Source organism: Primulina tabacum, chromosome 11 (assembly GCF_025594145.1).
Source record: "Primulina tabacum isolate GXHZ01 chromosome 11, ASM2559414v2, whole genome shotgun sequence".
Taxonomy (NCBI): domain Eukaryota; kingdom Viridiplantae; phylum Streptophyta; class Magnoliopsida; order Lamiales; family Gesneriaceae; genus Primulina; species Primulina tabacum.
In genome coordinates, this window is record NC_134560.1 from 5,281,122 (window position 1) to 5,304,491 (window position 23,370).

The window sequence follows — 23,370 nt, forward strand, 5'->3', positions numbered from 1 at the left end:
AAAAAATTATTTCAATTATTTTCTAATTTAGCATATTTATGTTTCAGTTTCAGATTAAGTTACCATTCTAATCCGGTTCTATAGATTAGGACGATGGTTCCTTTACCTTACAATCCAGAACGGGTTAAAAATACCGGTTTAACCCAGTCCGATCCGGTCTAGTAGCGTCCATAGAGCTTAGTCACAAAAGCGTGTTGGGAAGCGAGCACGACTTCTTTCGAGACCTCGCCTCGTGGCCCTGCCACAGCAGTCAGCACCCACCGAACAACCATCCCTGAGTACTTTCCCCTTCTCTTGGAATTTCCCTGGGCTGATTTAGGAACGTTGAAAATCCAGACGCCCTAATTTTATTGAAGGGGGGAAATGGAGAAACTGCAGCAACAGAAATACTGGAGAGCTGTTAGATCACTTATATCCTACAAGAACGCCACCATAGTTGTCTGCTTATTGAACATTATCTCTGCTCTGATATTGCTTCAAGGCTTTCTTTTTCCTTCCCCTTCTTCCAGACTTGACTCCTCTAATAAAGGTGTAAGCTTTACCCTTTATCTTTTTTTCTGGTTAGTTTTGTTGAATTCTTTGTCATATTTATTCGTTCTTGCATGTTTTGGTGGGTGGGTTTTTGCCAGAAATGAGATTTAATGTATGGAATATAGTCTTACTTTTCTAGTTCCACTTTTCGTAAATTCCTCGATAATTTGTAGATAAGTAAATTCCTACCTCAAGTACGTACTATTTCTGCTTATGCAGCATGTTGGTGTTGGTAGAATTTTATGTAGACTATTCAACTATAATGATCAAATCCCTCTTGTTGAACCAGCTACTAATCAAAAGTCCTTTGTCACGAATCCCGATGGTTTCTTTAGAGTGTTTGAGTGCGTTGCTCGAAAACATTTCAGAGGTTATCATTCCACCAATTGAATTGGAAGATGTTAAGATTGAACTGAGCTATATCTGGTTGTGATATTATTCCTCATTGTCAGTTATGTCTTTATGGATATTTATTAATTTTAAATGCAGTTGTTTGAATGCATGATTCTATCTCTTGTTATCTTATTTGGGGATTAATTTCTTAATGTAGATTTTGGTCAATTTGTGTCACAATATATATAAACTTTTCCAACAATTGTTTCCTCTTTATAGTTAAGGGGATCAATTTCCAGCTGAGCTTTGTAATTTTCTTAATTTTTCTGTGACTGAATAAGATTTTGTTCGCTTCGTATATGTTCTCTTGTCGGGCTATGATTTTTTAAATTACTTTGTATAGCATTTATAGAAAATACTGTGCTCTGCGGTCTGCAGGATCCCTTTCATGGTTCCAAACTTCCAATGAACATATAGCATAGCAAGATATTAAAGTTTTTAATTGCTTTTAGCAACTAAATGAGCCTCCAACCTAATTACCACACAATGATTGCCCTTCGCGCTAAATTATCTTTATACATCCCTATCTAAGACCAATGCAATGAAACCTTATTGTGACTACGATGATTTGATGCTTGATAATATATCATTCTCCTTCATACCTTCCGTAATACATTTTAAATTTATTGTTTGGAATCAATATATTGTATCTCAATGCATGAGTTGATTTGATGTTTCCCTTTTAAGTAGGAGTTATTGGAGAACTTTGGTTTATAATTACTCTTTGAGGTACAGCTCTATACAGGAATATCAAGGAATCTGAAGACATTCGTCGTTCGATGGTTCCAGTTGACCTTATCCGAAGAGTGAGTATCCATTAACAAGGGTGATTCAGTGGGTTTCACTCGATGAAGTGACATGTTGATGTTAAATTCTGATTGAGGAAAATAATTTTTACATCCAAGTTTATGGTTAAATATCACGATCTTGATTTTATATCATATTCATTTGTTTTTTTGGTTTTAGAGATCTGATTTTTAAAAAAAAAAATTCAAAGAAAAGGCGACACGCCTATTGCAATACAAGTATGGTTTTAGCAAAAATAGAAATAGGTGACATGTGAAGCTGGAGAAGTATTTAAGCCAATGTATATGGCCAAATTGTGAAAGCATGCATTTAACCAAAATTAAGAGAATATTACTTATAACCGATGTTATAAATGAACTTCCAAATAAGAACCATGTAGAATATGTTGTAAATGAGTGCAGTGGAAAGATATCACGCCTTAAACAAGAAAAAGATCGACCTGCTTCTGTTTTAAAATGTCTTCTCTCTCCCTTTTAGGTAAGAGAAATTGGAAAGGATGTGTCTGTTGAAACTGAATCAGTGAAGCAGAAAGATGTAAAGCAGACGGCCGCAGAGGACCTAATATCAAAGTTGAATAATTTTCGTTCATATTCAGAAGCTGGCAATGTGAAAGGTGATTTTATATTCCTTGTGTTATTCAATTTCTGAATGTCTGTTCATGCAGTACTCCTATCTCACGTCACGCGTCCGCAGGGATTTATAATGTTGTAAAATGATATTTTCTAGTAACTTGATTCAATGATTTTCGTATAGTAAGAATTAATTGTAGACTTAGATGTGGGGTCCTAGTGAGATACTTACTTCCCTCCCACACCTGTTCATAGAAATTTGAAAGAGCTTAAAGATCACCCACTTTGAGGTGTAATATGGTTCCCACACGATGCATCTATTGATGGATTCGATGAAGAGCAGCGGGGTGAAATAGTTTGCTTACCTCCTTGTCTTGGTAAGTGGAGGAAAAGGAAAAAGAAAACAAAATGTTTGTGAAATTTTAGAAAATAAACTTCATATTCCAAATTACATTAGGATTTCTACTGAATTTCAGTGTCCTTCTTTGGCAGTAAGGAATGTGACTGTTTTCTACCATCAAGCCAAATGTTTAATAACATTTACATGTTGGGAATTTGCAGCCCTGGAGGAATGGCGTAAGCGGAAGATGGAACGAGCCAAACAACGATCAATGTTATGGGATTGAACGTGCTGCTGATCCTTGAATCCAATTGATTAGCAGAGTATAATTTTTCATGGATACATGTTTCAGATGGTTAAAATCTCAGGTTCCATGCGGTTACATAATAAACGCGTGTTTATGAAAATTGGAAATGGGAAATACTAATTGTAACAAGAATTCTGAACAATATACGAATATTTGCAAGTTCAAATCATACAAGACTGAATTTTAATTGATGGATGTGTGCAAACTTTTTATTTCACACAATATCTTAGTCTTTGATTGTGGGGATCCGGACGTTAATTCATTCCTTAATCGTCTTTAGGAATAATTCAAACAATTATAATAAACAGGGTTTAATTTTTTTTTTTAAATACAAAGCGGAAACGTAATGTAATTCAATTCAAATTATATATTAAACATAATATACAAATCTTGTATTATCTACAAGAATTCAACTAGGTTCAACTATATCTCAGTGCTGAATCCTAAGTTGCTTCGAAGTCCGGATCTCCACTCTATCTAGTCCAGCCTCTTTCTCTTATTGACCCTGATCCTATCCCACCTGTTGCCATGCACACATACAAAAAAGACAACAGCCGGATAACTCCGGTGAGAATTACATTCTCAGTATAAATCATGTATACATGCAATCATAAAAACAATATAAAAGCATATAACAGATATGTCTAACATGTATTCAAATCAGAATATAAATCCATATCAAGAATAAATTCTATTCTAAACATATACCATCATCAGGAACATAATTCATCATGTACCATATTCAGGAACAAAATCAACATAACTCAAAATAAACTGTCAATTAAACTCATGACTTCAAATTTAAGACTAGACTCAATCATAGTCTAGGGATCCCGGTTTCCAGAAGTCAGCATTCCCATATCGACCAACAGTAATAGAAAAGACTCCAGTTCTATCCACGTCGATAGGGTATCGATCACCAGTAATAGAAGAAATACCAATTCTATCAACATCGATATGGTATCGATCACCAGTAATAGAAGAAGCTCGTATTCTATCCACATCGGTATAGTATCGATCACCAGTAATAGAAAGAACTCCGATTCTATCCACATCGATATAATATCGATCACCAGTAATAGAAGAAGTTATGATTCTATCCACATCGATACGGTACCGATCACCAGTAATAGAAGAAGCTCCAATTCTATCCACATCGATATAATATCGATAATCAGTAATAGAAGAAGTTATAATTCTATCCACATCGATAGCCAAACATCCGGTGACAGACTTTGGCACAATCACCAATACACTATCTTGTGACATCGTGCAATGTGCCCGTGGCGATCCCACCACTATCGGGCACTTCTGTCACAAGATTACTCGTCTAATACCTGCTGTCTATAAATCAAGAGAACAAGTACATCAATCAAATCAATACAATAAGGTAAAGTATGTGATTTAGGGAAACTCGAGCCAAACCTCACTCGAGTTGTGCAATCCCAACTCAACATTAATTTATACCTTTATCTTTCCCGGTCCACTCCGTTCCGTCTATAATCACTTCAATTAATCAAGAAATCATCCCAGATTAATCTCAGATTACGGTAAATATACCCAAATCATTTCAGATTACGGTAATCAAATTCTCGAGCCTTACATTGATCATCCAGCCAAGATGAATTTTGTATCTGAGTGAGTTGAAAGTATAAATTTGTATTTTCAAAAAATTATTTTTTCATTAAAAAAAAATAATGGCATGTCGTGATTTTTTCCCACAACGAATGGATTGCAGACAGAGATTGACTTGATGGCTTTAATGGCGTCGGATTCCAAAATGTAGCAGGACCAACCGTGAAAATTTGCAGCCCATAGCAGTTAGCATCACATGCTTATGTGAGGCGGTCTCACGGGTCGTGTTTTGTGAGACGGATCTCTTATTTGGGTCAGCTATGAAAAAGTATTACTTTTTATGCTAAGGTATTACTTTTTATTGTGAATATCGGTAGGGTTGACCCGTCTCACATATAAAGATTCGTGAGACCGTCTCACAAGAGACCTACTCCCCACTAATTATACTAATTAGCCCAAGGCCGGAACTCCCAAATGATTCAATCAAGACGAGGTGTCTGGTGTCCCCACCGGATGATTTATACAATTACAAGTTGATTAACAAACAAAATCCGAGTATATATCTTACAAATCTCACGTCAAAAGAAGAACAACCATACAGATATTGAGATATTGAAATAGGCTATTCTTTGGAATCGGTCTACCTCAACCATCACGAGTATGGACTCCCCAATAAGGAACTAAATGGGATCAAATGAAAAATAGAACTAGGATCCAATACTAAACTCACATGTGATATATAAAGCAATGCATGAAACGATGAACATCATTTAAATTAATTATCTCATTCATATTTATTTACTTTTCATATATATTTAAAAATCATTGGAAAAATAAATTTCAAATCTCATCTATGAGATAAATATATTTTTAGTAGCATAATCTATATATACAAATATATAAAAGCATTCCCTATATTGTTTCTTTTCTTGATATCTACTTCTCGTTTGTATATTCTCTCTGGATTTGGTTATGGTGAATTTGTAACGTATACGGTGATGAGGGGTTTCATGCATATATATATATATATATATATATATATATATATATATAGATAGATAGATAGTGAATTATCATGAATCCTAGTTGGTCTTGTTCTTACCTATTATTATGATGATTTTGTTATGAATGGAAAGAAGATCTTTTGGTTTAAAATTTCTATTTCATATTCCTATCAGATGGAATTTGCATAAGATTACGAAGAAATTTAATTGATTTTAATGTTTCATGATTGGTTCTTGGTTTGGTCCATATCTCTCACTTACCAGATAATATATATACGCAGAAGATTTAGAACCTTCAGTAGTATTGTTGATGTGAACTTTCAAAATAAAAATAATTACTGATAAAAAAATTTATTTTAAAATTTACTAAATATTATTATTTTATAATAGTGTGTTATGATGCTTAAAAAATATTAGAAATCAATTGTTTAATTAAATTGTCTGTAAACATTTTACAAAAAAGTAATCAAGGTAGAAAAAAATAAATTTAGCTGAATTGGTTTGAGTATGTCTCCGAGACGGGCTCTCAAATTTATATTTATGGACGAGTCGATTCGGTTAAAAGACATTTTATGTTTATATCAATATTTTGAAAAATTATTTGATGACATAGCGTGTATTTTAGAGTAAAGAAAGATATATAAAGTGTATTTTGAAAAATTTGAAGTGTAAATAACGATCTCTTAAATGTTTTTATTGGTCGTATGATTTCATTTAATTTCGATTATAATTTTGAGTTTTGTATTAGTTTTATATATTTAGTTCTTCACACTTTCTAAAATATTAAATAAATTATAAATTTTTTTTATATAAAATTACCTTTTTCAACTTTTAGTAAAAAATAGTATCGTAAAATTTTTATATATTGGATGTCCGTGCATCAATATTATTGTTATTATTACTTAAGTAAAACTTTATTATAAATATTTTTTTACAATATTCGAAAAATAGTTAAAAATTTAATCTAAATTTTCATCCATTAATTTTTTTATTATTTAAAAAGCATTTATTTACTATTTAAAATTTTAATATAAAAAATAATATATGATTTTTTAATATCTATTTTTATTCTTTTTATTAGTAAAAAAATCTATTCAATCAATCTATCAAATACATTAGTGAATCATTCAATTTGAAGGTAAAATTTTTATCCTTATTTAATATGATCTCAAATTGTATAAATTTTTTATATAATTATTAAATATATTCATTATATCAATAATTTTAAGTAATTATTTAAACGGTCATAGTTACTAATTTTAATACTCCATCGATACCAGTACAATATACCCATCGCATACCTGTCCAATCGAAATCGATGCCATTTATATTTGACAAATTAGTGAACTGGTCATAAATAATTTACACCAAAATTATAACATGGAAAAGCAATTCGATGTCAACATACATTTTTCTTTAATTCATGTCGTCAACTTTGAAAAATCATTTGAAGTTATTATTTAGAAAGTAAAAATATCCAGCCAATGGTTTTCCCCCTGCATCACTAACAATTATGCTTGCAAAATTGCGAGATAGAAATCGTGAAATTCAGCCAACGGAAATGGGGTCTTTTTATGTTGAGGCAGAAGACAATACAAAGTGGCTCAGGCTCATGTGAGAACTTACAAAAGGCTTCAACTTTTCGAATTCAGCTTTTCCAGAAGAATCTTATTCAAAAGCCCAGGATTTGCCTTGCCTTTTGTTTCTTTCATGATCTGGATTGGTAGTCAATATGTCAAAATGTCGAGCAACATATAACAATTATAAAATTTGTAGACAATTCATCAAACCTCAATGCAAAGGACAAAACGTCGTTTTGGCAATAATCATACCTGGCCAGCAAAAAAGCCTTGCAGCTTAGTTTTACCCCCACGATATTGCTCTAACTGCTTTGGATTGTCTGCAAGGACCTTATCCACAATTTTCTCAATCTCAGAGGGATCAGCAATCTGTTGTAATAAAAAAAGCAATAAGGTTTATATTCATTTGTCCTGTTTTCCATAAGCATATCAACAATAAGCAAGCCATAGTGGATCACGGGCATGCGAAGGCCAGTCACCAAACTTTCGGAGTATTTAGAAAATGAGTTCTGCTAATATTTGATGCGCCTATGTCTGTCTGTCTGTCTGTCTATCAAACACCACGTCTACAATACTCCGACTCAAGTTACCAACAAAATGTTGGAAATCCCTGAAAATCGTGAAACAACTTGCCTGAACAAGATCCTTTTCTTTAATAAGTCCTTCAACAGTTCCACCTTTTGCCATTAGCTCAAATAATATCTGCACATTTCATTTAGAATAATAACTGATGAACAAGCAAATAGTCCATGCTTATACAAAAAGTACATCACACCAAACAAATATTGCCTCTTTTCACTTATCTATGCCCTACTTTTATATTCTCGTATGAGCAAAAAGATTAGGTTCCTGCTGCATAAAATCTATCAAACCAAACCATTTTCAGGAATTTGAGCGGTAAGACTACCAATGCATATGCATTTTATAAACCAAAAACATGCTCCCAAACTGATTGGGTCTACCAGCAAAGAAGATGCATGTATAATATGATAATTGTATTGGAGTTAAATGAACAAAGAAGAGGCATGTATAATATGATCATTGTACTGGAGTTAAAAGAACTTGATTATGAATCTTCGTACAAAGGACGAAGAAAGATGCATTTAATAAGATTCCTTTGACTGATGCGACAGAGATGGTTAAAGATGTAACACATGCAAAGCAAAAAGATTTCGAAGGGAAATACGCAAGTCCATATGATTTGAGACTTAGAAAGAGACTAATACAGTCAACTAATGGTAGCACCTAATATTGGAATAAACAAAGGTAGCACATAATGTTGAAAACATTAAAACAACGGGTATACCGATGATTAGATACAGTTACCTCTTTGCCGATCTTTCCACTTATGATTCCAACTTTAATTGACGCTATAAGCTCGCCCAATTCCCGGGGGGTAAGCTTAATGTCAATTATTGACAACTTTTCATTGTTCATATAAGCAGCAACATCCCCCATTATCCAATTAGTAGCAAGTTTTATATCTGCACCTGTAGCAATAGTTGCGTCAAAAAATGCTGCCACCTGCAAGACATTTGTGAAGACTAATTATGCATCTCATTCTTTCTTTTTTTGAAAACGTCTCATTCTATTTTAAATGTTATATGTATTATATACAGCACTACATTCCTATCATTAAACTAATTGTTATTCAAATCTTCATTTTCATATTTGCACAAATATTACACAATTTTGGTTTCAGTTCAAAATGCTTTTTTACTCGTTCGAAGTTTATTTCCAATACTCAACCACTAGGCCAGGATCTCAAACTACCAATCCTTACTGACACCAAATTTCCATAAAAAAACATTTGAAGAACAGGACTCACATTAACATCATTACTGAGAAACAGAACATCCTGAATACTAAGCCCGAGTTTCTCATATCTTCGCCGCTTGATTTCCGGTAATTCAGGTAAGGAATTACGAATATTATCGACATATTCTTCAGTGAGAGTAACACCGGGAAGATCAGGCTCTGGGAAGTAACGATAATCAGAAAGTCCTTCCTTCTTTCTCATCGTAACTGTTTTCTATTTTGCAAAGCAAACCAATGGATTAGTAACAAATAAACTAGCCCACCACTTTTCTAACTTTGTCATTATAAGGAAAAAATAGAACCTGAGCTCCTTCTTCCCAGAGGCGAGTTTCCTGTACAATCTGGTCGGCCTGACCTTGACTGTGAAGGCTCACCTGTCTTGAAATCTCAAAATCAATGGCCCTACTCATGGATGAGAATGAGTTCAAATTCTTTATTTCCACCTGGTTATGAATAAAACAGATTAATAATTGAGACGGACTATCCACAGAAAACGTGAAAAAACAACAAGAATTGCGAAGAAAACAAGCAAACAAACACATAGATCAGTATGGTTTGGTACAACGAAGCAACATTATGGGTAAACACAACCAACTAACTAGAACCAAACAAAAGGCCACACAGATGTTGATCCTCTTTCATCCAAATCTTTAATATACATAACTTTCTCGGTAAATATAAATCACCCGTTGTCAAACCATAACTGCAGCTGCAATATGCATAGAAACCAAACGACAGAATCCTTGTCAAAAAAGGGAAGGAATAGTATTGCAGGGCGAGCTGGATTTCTTTACTTGCTTCAAAAACTAGCAAAGATTTTGTGCCACCCCAATCAACATTAAACATGTTTGGAAATATCGAGTTGCTAGCAGATTTAGGCTAAGGAACCACGTGAACAACTGAATATTCAGAATACTTTTGTGACATTTTCTGTTTCTGCAATAAGGTAGAGGATAATGAATAAAGAACAAATTTACCTTCGTGCCAAACTCGAACTGCCCAATTGGACGAACAGAGATATTGACATCGCAACGTAGTGATCCTTCCTGCATATTTCCATTACTCACACCCAGATATCTCACTAGTCTCTGTAACTCTGCAGCATATTCTGCTGCTTCAATACCTGTTCTCATATCAGGTTCAGACACAATTTCAAGTAAAGGAACTCCCGCTCTATTCAAATCAACCTGTCAGAAGAAAATGTCAACAACTCCGACAAGTCATAAACAGCCATGAAGAGAAGTCCAATCATAATCTAAACAAAGTTCAACATCGTATCCTAAGAAATTAACTATACTGGTGAAGTGTGATGTCCAATTATTAATATGTAAAGTATCACGTAAATCAAACTATATAAATAGAAATGTCGTGAATAAAAATGGCTGGCAGAAGGATTTTTAAAACAAGAATAAAAATCAGAAATAAAAAAAGGAAGACCACAGTTAGAGGAAAACATAGATACCTGAGAATAGTTACCGTTTCCGGTGTGAAGCAGCTTCCCAGCATCTTCTTCCATATGAACTCTGGTGACACCAAACTTTCTATGACCCCCACCAAACTCAATAGGAAGATCAACATCAATATAACCACCAGTTGCAATTGGGACATCAAATTGTGATATCTGGTATCCTTTTGGAAGATCGGGATAAAAGTATTGTTTCCTATCAAACTTTGAACTCAAAGAGAGTTTACAATTGAGCGCAAGACCAAGTTTTACAGCACACTCTATAACTTTTGAGTTGAGGACAGGCAAGGCACCAGGCAACCCCATGCAAACAGGGCAAATACTGGTGTTTGGCTCAGCCCCGTAATTATAAGGGCAGCTACAGAAGGCCTTTGTGAGAGTGGACAGCTGAACATGCGTCTCTATTCCTATGACCGCCTCATAGTTTTTGAGTACTTCAAATCTTGTAGATTCCTCTGGTGACAAAGCTTTCAATTTAACCTGTTGCCTTTCTTGCGTTGCAGTTTGGCTATGTGCACTTTTTATACAACAATAAAATACACCATGTTGTTTAGCAAAATAAGCGGATGGATACAGCCGAAAAGAATGTGTTTTTAATCCCCTGAATAGTGTTAACGCCATCTGAATAATTATTCAACTCCACAAGACTTAATATCGAGAAATTGCTTAATACCTGCATACGACATACATATTGCATTAAGTTAAAATTTCTAGAATTCATATTGGTTTACATCATAGAAACTTCTAATTGTGTGCTAACAGGATACCAAGCTGTAGCTCTCTGCGATAAAATTGCAGTATGTAATTTCATCAAACATTTTGTTTGCATCAAATGTTGACGAAAACTCACGACGAAAGCAAAGACGCGTCCAGAATACTGGCAGTTCAACCTCAACTTTAAACGATGAAAAGCATATCAAAGTAAAGAAAACATAGTGCAGACAATGCAGCACATACCTTGGGAGGTAGATGTCGTCAGTCTTCCGATGAATGATACCATTCATACAATAGCTTTCCAATGAAGAAACTGGGAACCAAGTAAAAGAAAAGGGATTGAGATTTTTTTGCAAGACGAAACCTGAACTCGAACGAGCAGTCAGCAGCGCACAGCCGTTGGAGTTAAAGATAACACTTCTTATTACATGCAATGCGGGTCGCAGGATGTTTAATTACCTGCGTCAGTCAAAAAAATACAATAAAAAAAGGTTATCACATAATAATAATAATAAATAATATTTTTATTTATTTTTTATTGAAGGAATTAGATTGGAAATATATTGAGACCATCTTATAATTTTTTTTTGTTATTTTACAAAGTTTTATTTACGTAAATGATTTTAATATAATCAGATAAAAAATATAAATTAATAAGTTTGAAAATATAAAACGTGTAATTTTTTTTATTAACATTAATATTTGGCTCATGCATACTATTATGGATGTTAATAATCGGTTCCGTTAATTCATAACCAATCCGAATCTAGTCCAATTGAATAGAGTTCCGAATTGAATTTAATCTTGTGTTAATGTCGTATCGAATTGAATTACTTGAAAATTGTTTTGGAATCGTTTTAATCTTGTTCGACTCAATATGATCTAATTTTATGATTTTTTTATTATTCTATTTCATAAATAGCTTTTTTATGCCTACAATGATTAGAAAAAATGATTAAAAAAATTATTTCAATTATTTTCTAATTTAGCATATTTATGTTTCAGTTTCAGATTAAGTTACCATTCTAATCCGGTTCTATAGATTAGGACGATGGTTCCTTTACCTTACAATCCAGAACGGGTTAAAAATACCGGTTTAACCCAGTCCGATCCGGTCTAGTAGCGTCCATAGAGCTTAGTCACAAAAGCGTGTTGGGAAGCGAGCACGACTTCTTTCGAGACCTCGCCTCGTGGCCCTGCCACAGCAGTCAGCACCCACCGAACAACCATCCCTGAGTACTTTCCCCTTCTCTTGGAATTTCCCTGGGCTGATTTAGGAACGTTGAAAATCCAGACGCCCTAATTTTATTGAAGGGGGGAAATGGAGAAACTGCAGCAACAGAAATACTGGAGAGCTGTTAGATCACTTATATCCTACAAGAACGCCACCATAGTTGTCTGCTTATTGAACATTATCTCTGCTCTGATATTGCTTCAAGGCTTTCTTTTTCCTTCCCCTTCTTCCAGACTTGACTCCTCTAATAAAGGTGTAAGCTTTACCCTCTATCTTTTTTTCTGGTTAGTTTTGTTGAATTCTTTGTCATATTTATTCGTTCTTGCATGTTTTGGTGGGTGGGTTTTTGCCAGAAATGAGATTTAATGTATGGAATATAGTCTTACTTTTCTAGTTCCACTTTTCGTAAATTCCTCGATAATTTGTAGATAAGTAAATTCCAACCTCAAGTACGTACTATTTCTGCTTATGCAGCATGTTGGTGTTGGTAGAATTTTATGTAGTCTATTCAACTATAATGATCAAATCCCTCTTGTTGAACCAGCTACTAATCAAAAGTCCTTTGTCACGAATCCCGATGGTTTCTTTAGAGTGTTTGAGTGCGTTGCTCGAAAACATTTCAGAGGTTATCATTCCACCAATTGAATTGGAAGATGTTAAGATTGAACTGAGCTATATCTGGTTGTGATATTATTCCTCATTGTCAGTTATGTCTTTATGGATATTTATTAATTTTAAATGCAGTTGTTTGAATGCATGATTCTATCTCTTGTTATCTTATTTGGGGATTAATTTCTTAATGTAGATTTTGGTCAATTTGTGTCACAATATATATAAACTTTTCCAACAATTGTTTCCTCTTTATAGTTAAGGGGATCAATTTCCAGCTGAGCTTTGTAATTTTCTTAATTTTTCTGTGACTGAATAAGATTTTGTTCGCTTCGTATATGTTCTCTTGTCGGGCTATGATTTTTTAAATTACTTTGTATAGCATTTATAGAAAATACTGTGCTCTGCGGTCTGCAGGATCCCTTTCATGGTTCCAAACTTCCAATGAACATATAGCATAGCAAGATATTAAAGTTTTTAATTGCTTTTAGCAACTAAATGAGCCTCCAACCTAATTACCACACAATGATTGCCCTTCGCGCTAAATTATCTTTATACATCCCTATCTAAGACCAATGCAATGAAACCTTATTGTGACTACGATGATTTGATGCTTGATAATATATCATTCTCCTTCATACCTTCCGTAATACATTTTAAATTTATTGTTTGGAATCAATATATTGTATCTCAATGCATGAGTTGATTTGATGTTTCCCTTTTAAGTAGGAGTTATTGGAGAACTTTGGTTTATAATTACTCTTTGAGGTACAGCTCTATACAGGAATATCAAGGAATCTGAAGACATTCGTCGTTCGATGGTTCCAGTTGACCTTATCCGAAGAGTGAGTATCCATTAACAAGGGTGATTCAGTGGGTTTCACTCGATGAAGTGACATGTTGATGTTAAATTCTGATTGAGGAAAATAATTTTTACATCCAAGTTTATGGTTAAATATCACGATCTTGATTTTATATCATATTCATTTGTTTTTTTGGTTTTAGAGATCTGATTTTTAAAAAAAAAAATTCAAAGAAAAGGCGACACGCCTATTGCAATACAAGTATGGTTTTAGCAAAAATAGAAATAGGTGACATGTGAAGCTGGAGAAGTATTTAAGCCAATGTATATGGCCAAATTGTGAAAGCATGCATTTAACCAAAATTAAGAGAATATTACTTATAACCGATGTTATAAATGAACTTCCAAATAAGAACCATGTAGAATATGTTGTAAATGAGTGCAGTGGAAAGATATCACGCCTTAAACAAGAAAAAGATCGACCTGCTTCTGTTTTAAAATGTCTTCTCTCTCCCTTTTAGGTAAGAGAAATTGGAAAGGATGTGTCTGTTGAAACTGAATCAGTGAAGCAGAAAGATGTAAAGCAGACGGCCGCAGAGGACCTAATATCAAAGTTGAATAATTTTCGTTCATATTCAGAAGCTGGCAATGTGAAAGGTGATTTTATATTCCTTGTGTTATTCAATTTCTGAATGTCTGTTCATGCAGTACTCCTATCTCACGTCACGCGTCCGCAGGGATTTATAATGTTGTAAAATGATATTTTCTAGTAACTTGATTCAATGATTTTCGTATAGTAAGAATTAATTGTAGACTTAGATGTGGGGTCCTAGTGAGATACTTACTTCCCTCCCACACCTGTTCATAGAAATTTGAAAGAGCTTAAAGATCACCCACTTTGAGGTGTAATATGGTTCCCACACGATGCATCTATTGATGGATTCGATGAAGAGCAGCGGGGTGAAATAGTTTGCTTACCTCCTTGTCTTGGTAAGTGGAGGAAAAGGAAAAAGAAAACAAAATGTTTGTGAAATTTTAGAAAATAAACTTCATATTCCAAATTACATTAGGATTTCTACTGAATTTCAGTGTCCTTCTTTGGCAGTAAGGAATGTGACTGTTTTCTACCATCAAGCCAAATGTTTAATAACATTTACATGTTGGGAATTTGCAGCCCTGGAGGAATGGCGTAAGCGGAAGATGGAACGAGCCAAACAACGATCAATGTTATGGGATTGAACGTGCTGCTGATCCTTGAATCCAATTGATTAGCAGAGTATAATTTTTCATGGATACATGTTTCAGATGGTTAAAATCTCAGGTTCCATGCGGTTACATAATAAACGCGTGTTTATGAAAATTGGAAATGGGAAATACTAATTGTAACAAGAATTCTGAACAATATACGAATATTTGCAAGTTCAAATCATACAAGACTGAATTTTAATTGATGGATGTGTGCAAACTTTTTATTTCACACAATATCTTAGTTTTGATTGTGGGGATCCGGACGCTAATTCATTCCTTAATCGTCTTTAGGAATAATTCAAACAATTATAATAAACAGGGTTTAATTTTTTTTTTTAAAATACAAAGCGGAAACGTAATGTAATTCAATTCAAATTATATATTAAACATAATATACAAATCTTGTATTATCTACAAGAATTCAACTAGGTTCAACTATATCTCAGTGCTGAATCCTAAGTTGCTTCGAAGCCCGGATCTCCACTCTATCTAGTCCAGCCTCTTTCTCTTATTGACCCTGATCCTATCCCACCTGTTGCCATGCACACATACAAAAAAGACAACAGCCGGATAACTCCGGTGAGAATTACATTCTCAGTATAAATCATGTATACATGCAATCATAAAAACAATATAAAAGCATATAACAGATATGTCTAACATGTATTCAAATCAGAATATAAATCCATATCAAGAATAAATCCTATTCTAAACATATACCATCATCAGGAACATAATTCATCATGTACCATATTCAGGAACAAAATCAACATAACTCAAAATAAACTGTCAATTAAACTCATGACTTCAAATTTAAGACTAGACTCAATCATAGTCTAGGGATCCCGGTTTCCAGAAGTCAGCATTCCCATATCGACCAACAGTAATAGAAAAGACTTCAGTTCTATCCACGTCGATAGGGTATCGATCACCAGTAATAGAAGAAATACCAATTCTATCAACATCGATATGGTATCGATCACCAGTAATAGAAGAAGCTCGTATTCTATCCACATCGGTATAGTATCGATCACCAGTAATAGAAAGAACTCCGATTCTATCCACATCGATATAATATCGATCACCAGTAATAGGAGAAGTTATGATTCTATCCACATCGATACGGTACCGATCACCAGTAATAGAAGAAGCTCCAATTCTATCCACATCGATATAATATCGATAATCAGTAATAGAAGAAGTTATAATTCTATCCACATCGATAGCCAAACATCCGGTGACAGACTTTGGCACAATCACCAATACACTATCTTGTGACATCGTGCAATGTGCCCGTGGCGATCCCACCACTATCGGGCACTTCTGTCACAAGATTACTCGTCTAATACCTGCTGTCTATAAATCAAGAGAACAAGTACATCAATCAAATCAATACAATAAGGTAAAGTATGTGATTTAGGGAAACTCGAGCCAAACCTCACTCGAGTTGTGCAATCCCAACTCAACATTAATTTATACCTTTATCTTTCCCGGTCCACTCCGTTCCGTCTATAATCACTTCAATTAATCAAGAAATCATCCCAGATTAATCTCAGATTACGGTAAATATACCCAAATCATTTCAGATTACGGTAATCAAATTCTCGAGCCTTACATTGATCATCCAGCCAAGATGAATTTTGTATCTGAGTGAGTTGAAAGTATAAATTTGTATTTTCAAAAAATTATTTTTTCATTAAAAAAAAATAATGGCATGTCGTGATTTTTTCCCACAGCGAATGGATTGCAGACAGAGATTGACTTGATGGCTTTAATGGCGTCGGATTCCAAAATGTAGCAGGACCAACCGTGAAAATTTGCAGCCCATAGCAGTTAGCATCACATGCTAATGACAAAAATTTGTGTGAGGCGGTCTCACGGATCGTGTTTTGTGAGACGGATCTCTTATTTGGGTCAGCTATGAAAAAGTATTACTTTTTATGCTAAGGTATTACTTTTTATTGTGAATATCGGTAGGGTTGACCCGTCTCACATATAAAGATTCGTGAGACCGTCTCACAAGAGACCTACTCCCCACTAATTATACTAATTAGCCCAAGGCCGGAACTCCCAAATGATTCAATCAAGACGAGGTGTCTGGTGTCCCCACCGGATGATTTATACAATTACAAGTTGATTAACAAACAAAATCCGAGTATATATCTTACAAATCTCACGTCAAAAGAAGAACAACCATACAGATATTGAGACATTGAAATAGGCTATTCTTTGGAATCGGTCTACCTCAACCATCACGAGTATGGACTCCCCAATAAGGAACTAAATGGGATCAAATGAAAAATAGAACTAGGATCCAATACTAAACTCACATGTGATATATAAAGCAATGCATGAAACGATGAACATCATTTAAATTAATTATCTCATTCATATTTATTTACTTTTCATATATATTTAAAAATCATTGGAAAAATAAATTTCAAATCTCATCTATGAGATAAATATATTTTTAGTAGCATAATCTATATATACAAATATATAAAAGCATTCCCTATTATGGTAAAAATTTCATTTTTAAGTACTTTTGGATTAGTTTGGTATTTTAGGTAACTGACCAAGGAGTTTTATAATTGACAATCGAATCATACGATATTATAGAACTTAGGTTTTCACTTATTTCACATCAGTTAGTGTTACGAACTTACGACACCTGACACGGCCGCAAACTCGAAAAAACTTGGTAGCAAACATCAGGGGCGGATTGTTCAGGGTCACCGGGGCTTAACTCATATACGTATATACTTGGATGAACTTATTTTATGCAATGAGCCTATGTATATATAAAGTGCTAAGAATTGTGGGTTTATCTGTACATAAAGGACTGACTAAACTAATTTTTTTTCTCAAAAATGTTAATTTTGGTCCCAATATTTTTAAAAACAATACTTTGGTACAAATCTTGATCAAGGACGTGCATTATAAAATTATTAAAAATTTTATGAAATATGGATATATATCTTAAATAAATTCAACTACTTGATTGATTGAATCGTATATTGGCTAATATTTTTTTAAAAAATATGATTCTTTTGTATAAATATTACTTGTTATTGTATACTTAGATTTGTTTTTTGATACATTAATTTTGTAAGAATGAATTTTTTTTATAAAAAAATAAAAATAAAACTTTTGGAGTTATTTTTAATTTAGCTTGCCTAAAGATAAATTTCAATCAATTAGTTTCAAACATAAAAAAAGATAAAATTCACCGAAAGATGAGAAATCATTATAATAATAAGATTCAAAGTTTAAGAATTGATGGTAAAAATGGATGAGATGGTGAGGTGTTATGCATAGTCTGGAGTCCACTAATTAAGTCCCGCCTTGCCTGCCATTTGCTCATCTGCCTAAATTACGCTTTGTTGAACCCTCTTCCCTTTCCAAGTCAAAGTCAATCTTTTTCATTGCAACGTTAAGACCCAACAAATTAAATGGGTGAATATATTTATGTGTGCGCGCGTGTTTGTGTATGTGTTTATACATATATATATACATATATATACATATACATATATATCAGATTTGATCTCCTCAACACTCGGTGGACGACTACGTGTGCATCGTTGGTGTGGCTTATTGGATGTACACACACACACACACACATATATATATATATATATATGCCCATCAATGAAGTGACGATCATCTATTAAATATACAATTTTGATATGTTTTATCACATGCAATGAGTGTATGTCGCATTTGAGATGAACACTGTTGATAGACAACTATAACAAAACTATTATATATATATATATATATATATATATTATTTTATAATATTTGAGAAACTAATAGTAACAAGTAATTTGGTATATCAATGCGACACAAAAATTTCTTCGTAGTTTTTTACCCTTACATGATATTTGATACTTAACTTTGATAACGTGAGTTTATTAATAATCCTAACATACCTCTCCAATTTTTTTCCATTTTACATCTTACATTAACAAAAACTTGTGTGAGACGGTTTTACGGGTCATATTTTGTGAGACAGATCTCTTATTTGGTTCATCCATGAAAAAGTATTACTTTTTATGCTAAGAGTATTACTTTTTTATTGTGAATATCGGTAAGTTTGACCCGTCTCAGAGATAAATATTCGTGAGACCGTCTCACAAGAGACCTACTCCTTACATTTTCTTTTTCTCTATTGTTGCGCCATTGTTGCTAGTATATATTTGTGTACGATGAGATAATACGATATTCAATTATTTGACTCAATCTCCATTGATTTTACAAGCGATCAATAAAAAAAATTTCAATATGAAATATGATATGAATTAAAAATTGAGAATGATTAAAAAAAACGTGTTAAAACTTAAAGGCTATTTACTTAAAAAATATGTAAAACATGCAAAAAACTGTGGTGATTCTCACTAAAATACCAATATGAAATGTGCATAGATATGAAATCCAATACGATTATCAAATTGAGCAATTAATTAATGCCAAATCTATGGAAATCCTAATTATAAAAGACATAAAAACTCATGTGAAATCGTCTCACGGGTCAATTTTGTGAGAAAAATATATGACATGATCAAATTCATAAAAAAAAAATTATTTTTTCTGTCAAAACTACTACTTTTCATGGTAGAAATGAATCAGATCGATCAATCTTACATATATAAATCCGTAAAACAACCTCGTAAGATATCAACTCAATTAAAAAAAAAAAGGATTTATTTGCAAAGATGCCTCGTGGCGTTCCACTTTACAAGTCGATTTGGACATCTGTTTAAACCACTTCAACGACATATCTTCTTTGGGCAAAGTTTCACACTTTAGGACTCTGAAAATCCTTCTTAATTCCCTTCCGTACACAATCGTATATCTATATCACACAATCGATTGTCTGTTGGCATACTTCAACAATACTTTTAATACATACATATATATAATGCTCACATATATAATTATATTTAACTTTTCCGATTATAGTCAAAATTATTTTGCGAACATCGTAATTTTGATCATATATATATGTTTTTTTAAGATTTTGAAAGAGAAAATAACATATGATGAGACTGTTTTAACTCTAATAAAAAATTATTAATAAATAGTCAGAGATACATGAACTACAATAAATAAACTTCAACGTAACACCTCTCCTTGAGAAATAAGCAAATCCAACACTATTCATCCATTGGGTTTGTAGACATTTTCACGAGTAAAAAATTTCCACTCACCTAATTTTTAATTGTAATATTTACGACAGTCCTTCGAGGAATTATGTTTCCTAGTGTCTACATTCTTAAATCTTAGGTTGTACGTGGCCCTATTGTATCGAGAAAGTGTTTCTATTTTCAGAATGATTTAATTTAATTGTATTTTATTAGTAAATCCTTAAGTAAGTTTTGATTTTTTTATATAATTATTCACAGTCTTGTCTGTGAGTTGATATATTTTGGATTTTGGTTTCGTATGGTACGGTAAGTTGGAAAAAATGATCAAAAAAAAAAAAACAATTATCAGATGAAATCAAATTTCGACAAGTTAATAAACCAAAATCCAAAACATGAAAGCTTATAACATCCGATTTTGATTAAAAAACTCAGGATTCCCATAACTCTTTGTATCTCATATAAAATTTGAATCAAGGTGAATCAATAGTTTGTAATTGTTTTTTTTTTACAACACGTGCGGGGAGGAGGGATCGAACCCGAGGAGGAGAGCCAGTTAATCTGACGGGTGAGACCACTGAGCTACAAGCCCGGTCTCGATAGTTTGTAATTGTTTGCTATATCATTAATGGACATATAATTTGTACTACAACATGTCTTTCCAAAGAAAAAAAATGAATTGAGGCCACTTAATCTAGTAAAAATGGAATGGTAATATTATAATATAAGATTTTGGTGTTAAATTGATACAAACTACAAACCTTTAGCTTAAAATATTATATGTAATGCTACTAGAAGATATTGGTAACATGACAATGACATCAACTAAGTACAAGATGCCCGAATTTGCAATATAAATATGCAGAAAACACAAGCATCTCATCGTGTCTGGGAATTTTGAGGAAAAACTAAATAAACTTTAATTAGAATACAAATTAACTCAGCTTTTGGATTTAAGGGTTTTACAATAATCATAATATTAATTGGGAGTGATATTTTATACATGGAACAAAATATGGGATGGGAAGTGGTTGGAGAAGAGTGGAAGAAAGGGCCTTGGACTGCAGAAGAAGATAGATTACTCATGGAGTACGTGAAATTGCATGGTGATGGCAGATGGAACAATGTGGCGACGCTTGTAGGTACGTATGTATACACCGGTTTCTCTTTCTCATGTCGATTTTTATGCGTAGATTAACGATGAATGTTTTTACGACGATTTTAGCTGAAAACGTCCTTTCGAATTATGAGCATAGAATTCATGCACAGTTGTTCCTTTTGAATCCAATCTATTTGTGTAATTTGTTTGGGCAGGATTGAAGAGGAACGGGAAAAGCTGTAGATTAAGATGGGTAAATTATTTGAGGCCGGACCTCAAGAGGGGACAGATAACCCCATATGAAGAGAGTATAATTCTTGACCTCCATGCAAAATGGGGCAACAGGTGCTCATTTGAACAGATAAAAATAATTTACACTTTGTTTTTATTAAATCATTTTTGAGTTATATAGTCAATTTGTGAACATGTATAGGTGGTCAACAATTGCTAGAAGCTTGCCAGGAAGAACAGACAATGAAATAAAAAACTATTGGAGGACACATTTCAAGAAAAAGGGAAAACCCTCCTCCAAAACCCTGGAAAAATCGAGTGCGCACATGGTCCGGAGGCAACAATTTCAACAACAACAACAACGGCATCAACAAGACCAGATCATAGACATGAACACAATCATGTCGTTATTGTTTAAGGAAAGCGACGATGATTATTTGCCGATTTTCACTCAATCCATGCAAGAAATATCATATCCAAGTGGAGGAGTACTGGAGGAGCAAGGATTGCTTCATTCAATGATCTCTGGCTATGGTTCCATGCCGGAGGCCTCAAATGAAGATATCACAATATGGGATGGTGGCTTGTGGAACTTGGATGATAGAAACTGAAAGAGTTGTTTAACATTAAATATTATATAATTGAGGAATGGTGTGTTTCATATTTAAGTTTGAATGTGAAGTTGTAATACTTTAGACAATATGAAGCAAAATAATTTAACACACAAAACTTTACGCAAATAAATCAAGACACAAAACTTATGCACAAGTCAACACACTTGTGCAGTACTTCAGTACAAAAGATTTACTAGAAAATAGTGAATTTATACACAAAAAGAACACTAGTGAATAACAAAAAGCTAATTCTCTTAACACATCAACGGAAGCAAATTACATCCTAATTTTCTATCACTAGAACCAAACATAACATATGCAAATTATGTGAAACCAAAATTCAGTTGAATAAACAATTCTTTAGCAACATTTTAATTAAGTGTTTTTCTTGAATGTCTTCAATACTCCACAAAAACATAGCAAAAACACGACGATAGTTAATCATTCAATTTTTCCGAAGCATCTTTCTTGCTATCTCTCATCGTCTCTCAACTTTGCAGCATCTATCCTTCAATATATATAGTTTATTTAACATAGAGATGATTATTTGAATAGATACTCACAAAACATGGAAAGTAGAGTTTTATTAGAAAATAAACTTTTTTAAATAAAAAGATCATATTTAGATTTAATATAAATTTAATCATAAATAACATTAGTCTAGAAAGTCAAAAATTCATGTAAAAAAAGATAATTTAAGAATACATTTTTTCTCGTATGCGAAATATGTTTTTCTTTCTGATACCATCAGTTGAGCTAATTATTACCTCTGCTTCGTTACTTTTTTTTTTATTAAAAAAATTGGTTATTGCTCATTTTAAATGCATCTAATTCTAAATCCACCTAATTAAGACAAATAAATCGATGGATTTTTTTATTGAAAAAATGTATTTGAACATAAGTTTTATTGTTCAAAGTATTGTGAACTTGACAAGTATCACTTTACAAATCTCTTGTTATTGCTTGCTTTATTGGCAGTAGTTTAGACTTGAGAGAACCCAAAAAGGTTCCCAACTTGAAGATGACGAGTCATGATCCTTTTTTCTTATGAAATTTCTTTTGTTTTCTTATGTTCCAAATTTCCCAGACAAAAACTCGTAGCCTTTTCAGACATGATGATTATTACAAACTATTATTAAAATCTGCTCTTCTGATTATATCCGAAGTAATATATACAAAATATTTTACTTAAATGTCCTTTTAAAAACAAATAATATTATGATATATATGATTTCATTTTCATCATCTCGAAAACGGTTGATAATTAGGCGGGACGTGTATAA

At 33.1% G+C, this 23,370-nt stretch overlaps 4 protein-coding genes across 7 annotated transcripts; 3 read left to right on the forward strand and 1 right to left on the reverse strand.

Moving 5' to 3' along the window:
* Nucleotides 1–202: 202 nt before the first annotated feature.
* On the forward strand, nucleotides 203–3,138 carry LOC142519313 (uncharacterized). 2 transcript variants are annotated; one of them, XM_075622285.1, is made up of 4 exons: nucleotides 203–529; nucleotides 1,654–1,730; nucleotides 2,209–2,344; nucleotides 2,862–3,138. In XM_075622285.1, the coding sequence occupies exons 1-4, from the start codon at nucleotides 364–366 to the stop codon at nucleotides 2,924–2,926; spliced, it is 444 nt and encodes a 147-aa protein (XP_075478400.1). In that variant the 5' UTR covers nucleotides 203–363; the 3' UTR covers nucleotides 2,927–3,138. The 2 variants fall into 2 exon arrangements, with proteins under 2 accessions (XP_075478400.1, XP_075478401.1); XM_075622286.1 differs by having other exon boundaries at nucleotides 206–529; nucleotides 1,660–1,730.
* A 3,889-nt stretch (nucleotides 3,139–7,027) lies between these two features.
* Nucleotides 7,028–11,558, reverse strand: LOC142518218 (glutamyl-tRNA(Gln) amidotransferase subunit B, chloroplastic/mitochondrial-like). Of its 2 annotated transcripts, none has more exons than XM_075620954.1 (9): nucleotides 11,347–11,558; nucleotides 10,387–11,062; nucleotides 9,902–10,111; nucleotides 9,227–9,367; nucleotides 9,069–9,138; nucleotides 8,433–8,596; nucleotides 7,740–7,808; nucleotides 7,359–7,475; nucleotides 7,028–7,241 (listed from the first exon to the last, which is right to left on the reverse strand). In XM_075620954.1, exons 2-9 carry the CDS (start codon nucleotides 11,008–11,010, stop codon nucleotides 7,161–7,163), a joined length of 1,476 nt encoding a protein of 491 aa, XP_075477069.1. In that variant the 5' UTR covers nucleotides 11,011–11,062; nucleotides 11,347–11,558; the 3' UTR covers nucleotides 7,028–7,160. The 2 variants fall into 2 exon arrangements, with proteins under 2 accessions (XP_075477069.1, XP_075477068.1); XM_075620953.1 differs by having other exon boundaries at nucleotides 8,433–8,630; nucleotides 8,935–9,138; nucleotides 11,347–11,556.
* A 704-nt stretch (nucleotides 11,559–12,262) lies between these two features.
* Nucleotides 12,263–15,199, forward strand: LOC142519330 (uncharacterized). Of its 2 annotated transcripts, none has more exons than XM_075622313.1 (4): nucleotides 12,263–12,590; nucleotides 13,715–13,791; nucleotides 14,270–14,405; nucleotides 14,923–15,199. In XM_075622313.1, exons 1-4 carry the CDS (start codon nucleotides 12,425–12,427, stop codon nucleotides 14,985–14,987), a joined length of 444 nt encoding a protein of 147 aa, XP_075478428.1. In that variant the 5' UTR covers nucleotides 12,263–12,424; the 3' UTR covers nucleotides 14,988–15,199. The 2 variants fall into 2 exon arrangements, with proteins under 2 accessions (XP_075478428.1, XP_075478429.1); XM_075622314.1 differs by having other exon boundaries at nucleotides 12,267–12,590; nucleotides 13,721–13,791.
* A 5,915-nt stretch (nucleotides 15,200–21,114) lies between these two features.
* LOC142518960 (MYB-like transcription factor EOBI) lies at nucleotides 21,115–22,098 on the forward strand. The gene is made up of 3 exons (XM_075621824.1): nucleotides 21,115–21,285; nucleotides 21,458–21,587; nucleotides 21,676–22,098. Exons 1-3 carry the CDS (start codon nucleotides 21,147–21,149, stop codon nucleotides 22,082–22,084), a joined length of 678 nt encoding a protein of 225 aa, XP_075477939.1. The 5' UTR covers nucleotides 21,115–21,146; the 3' UTR covers nucleotides 22,085–22,098.
* Nucleotides 22,099–23,370: the final 1,272 nt, after the last annotated feature.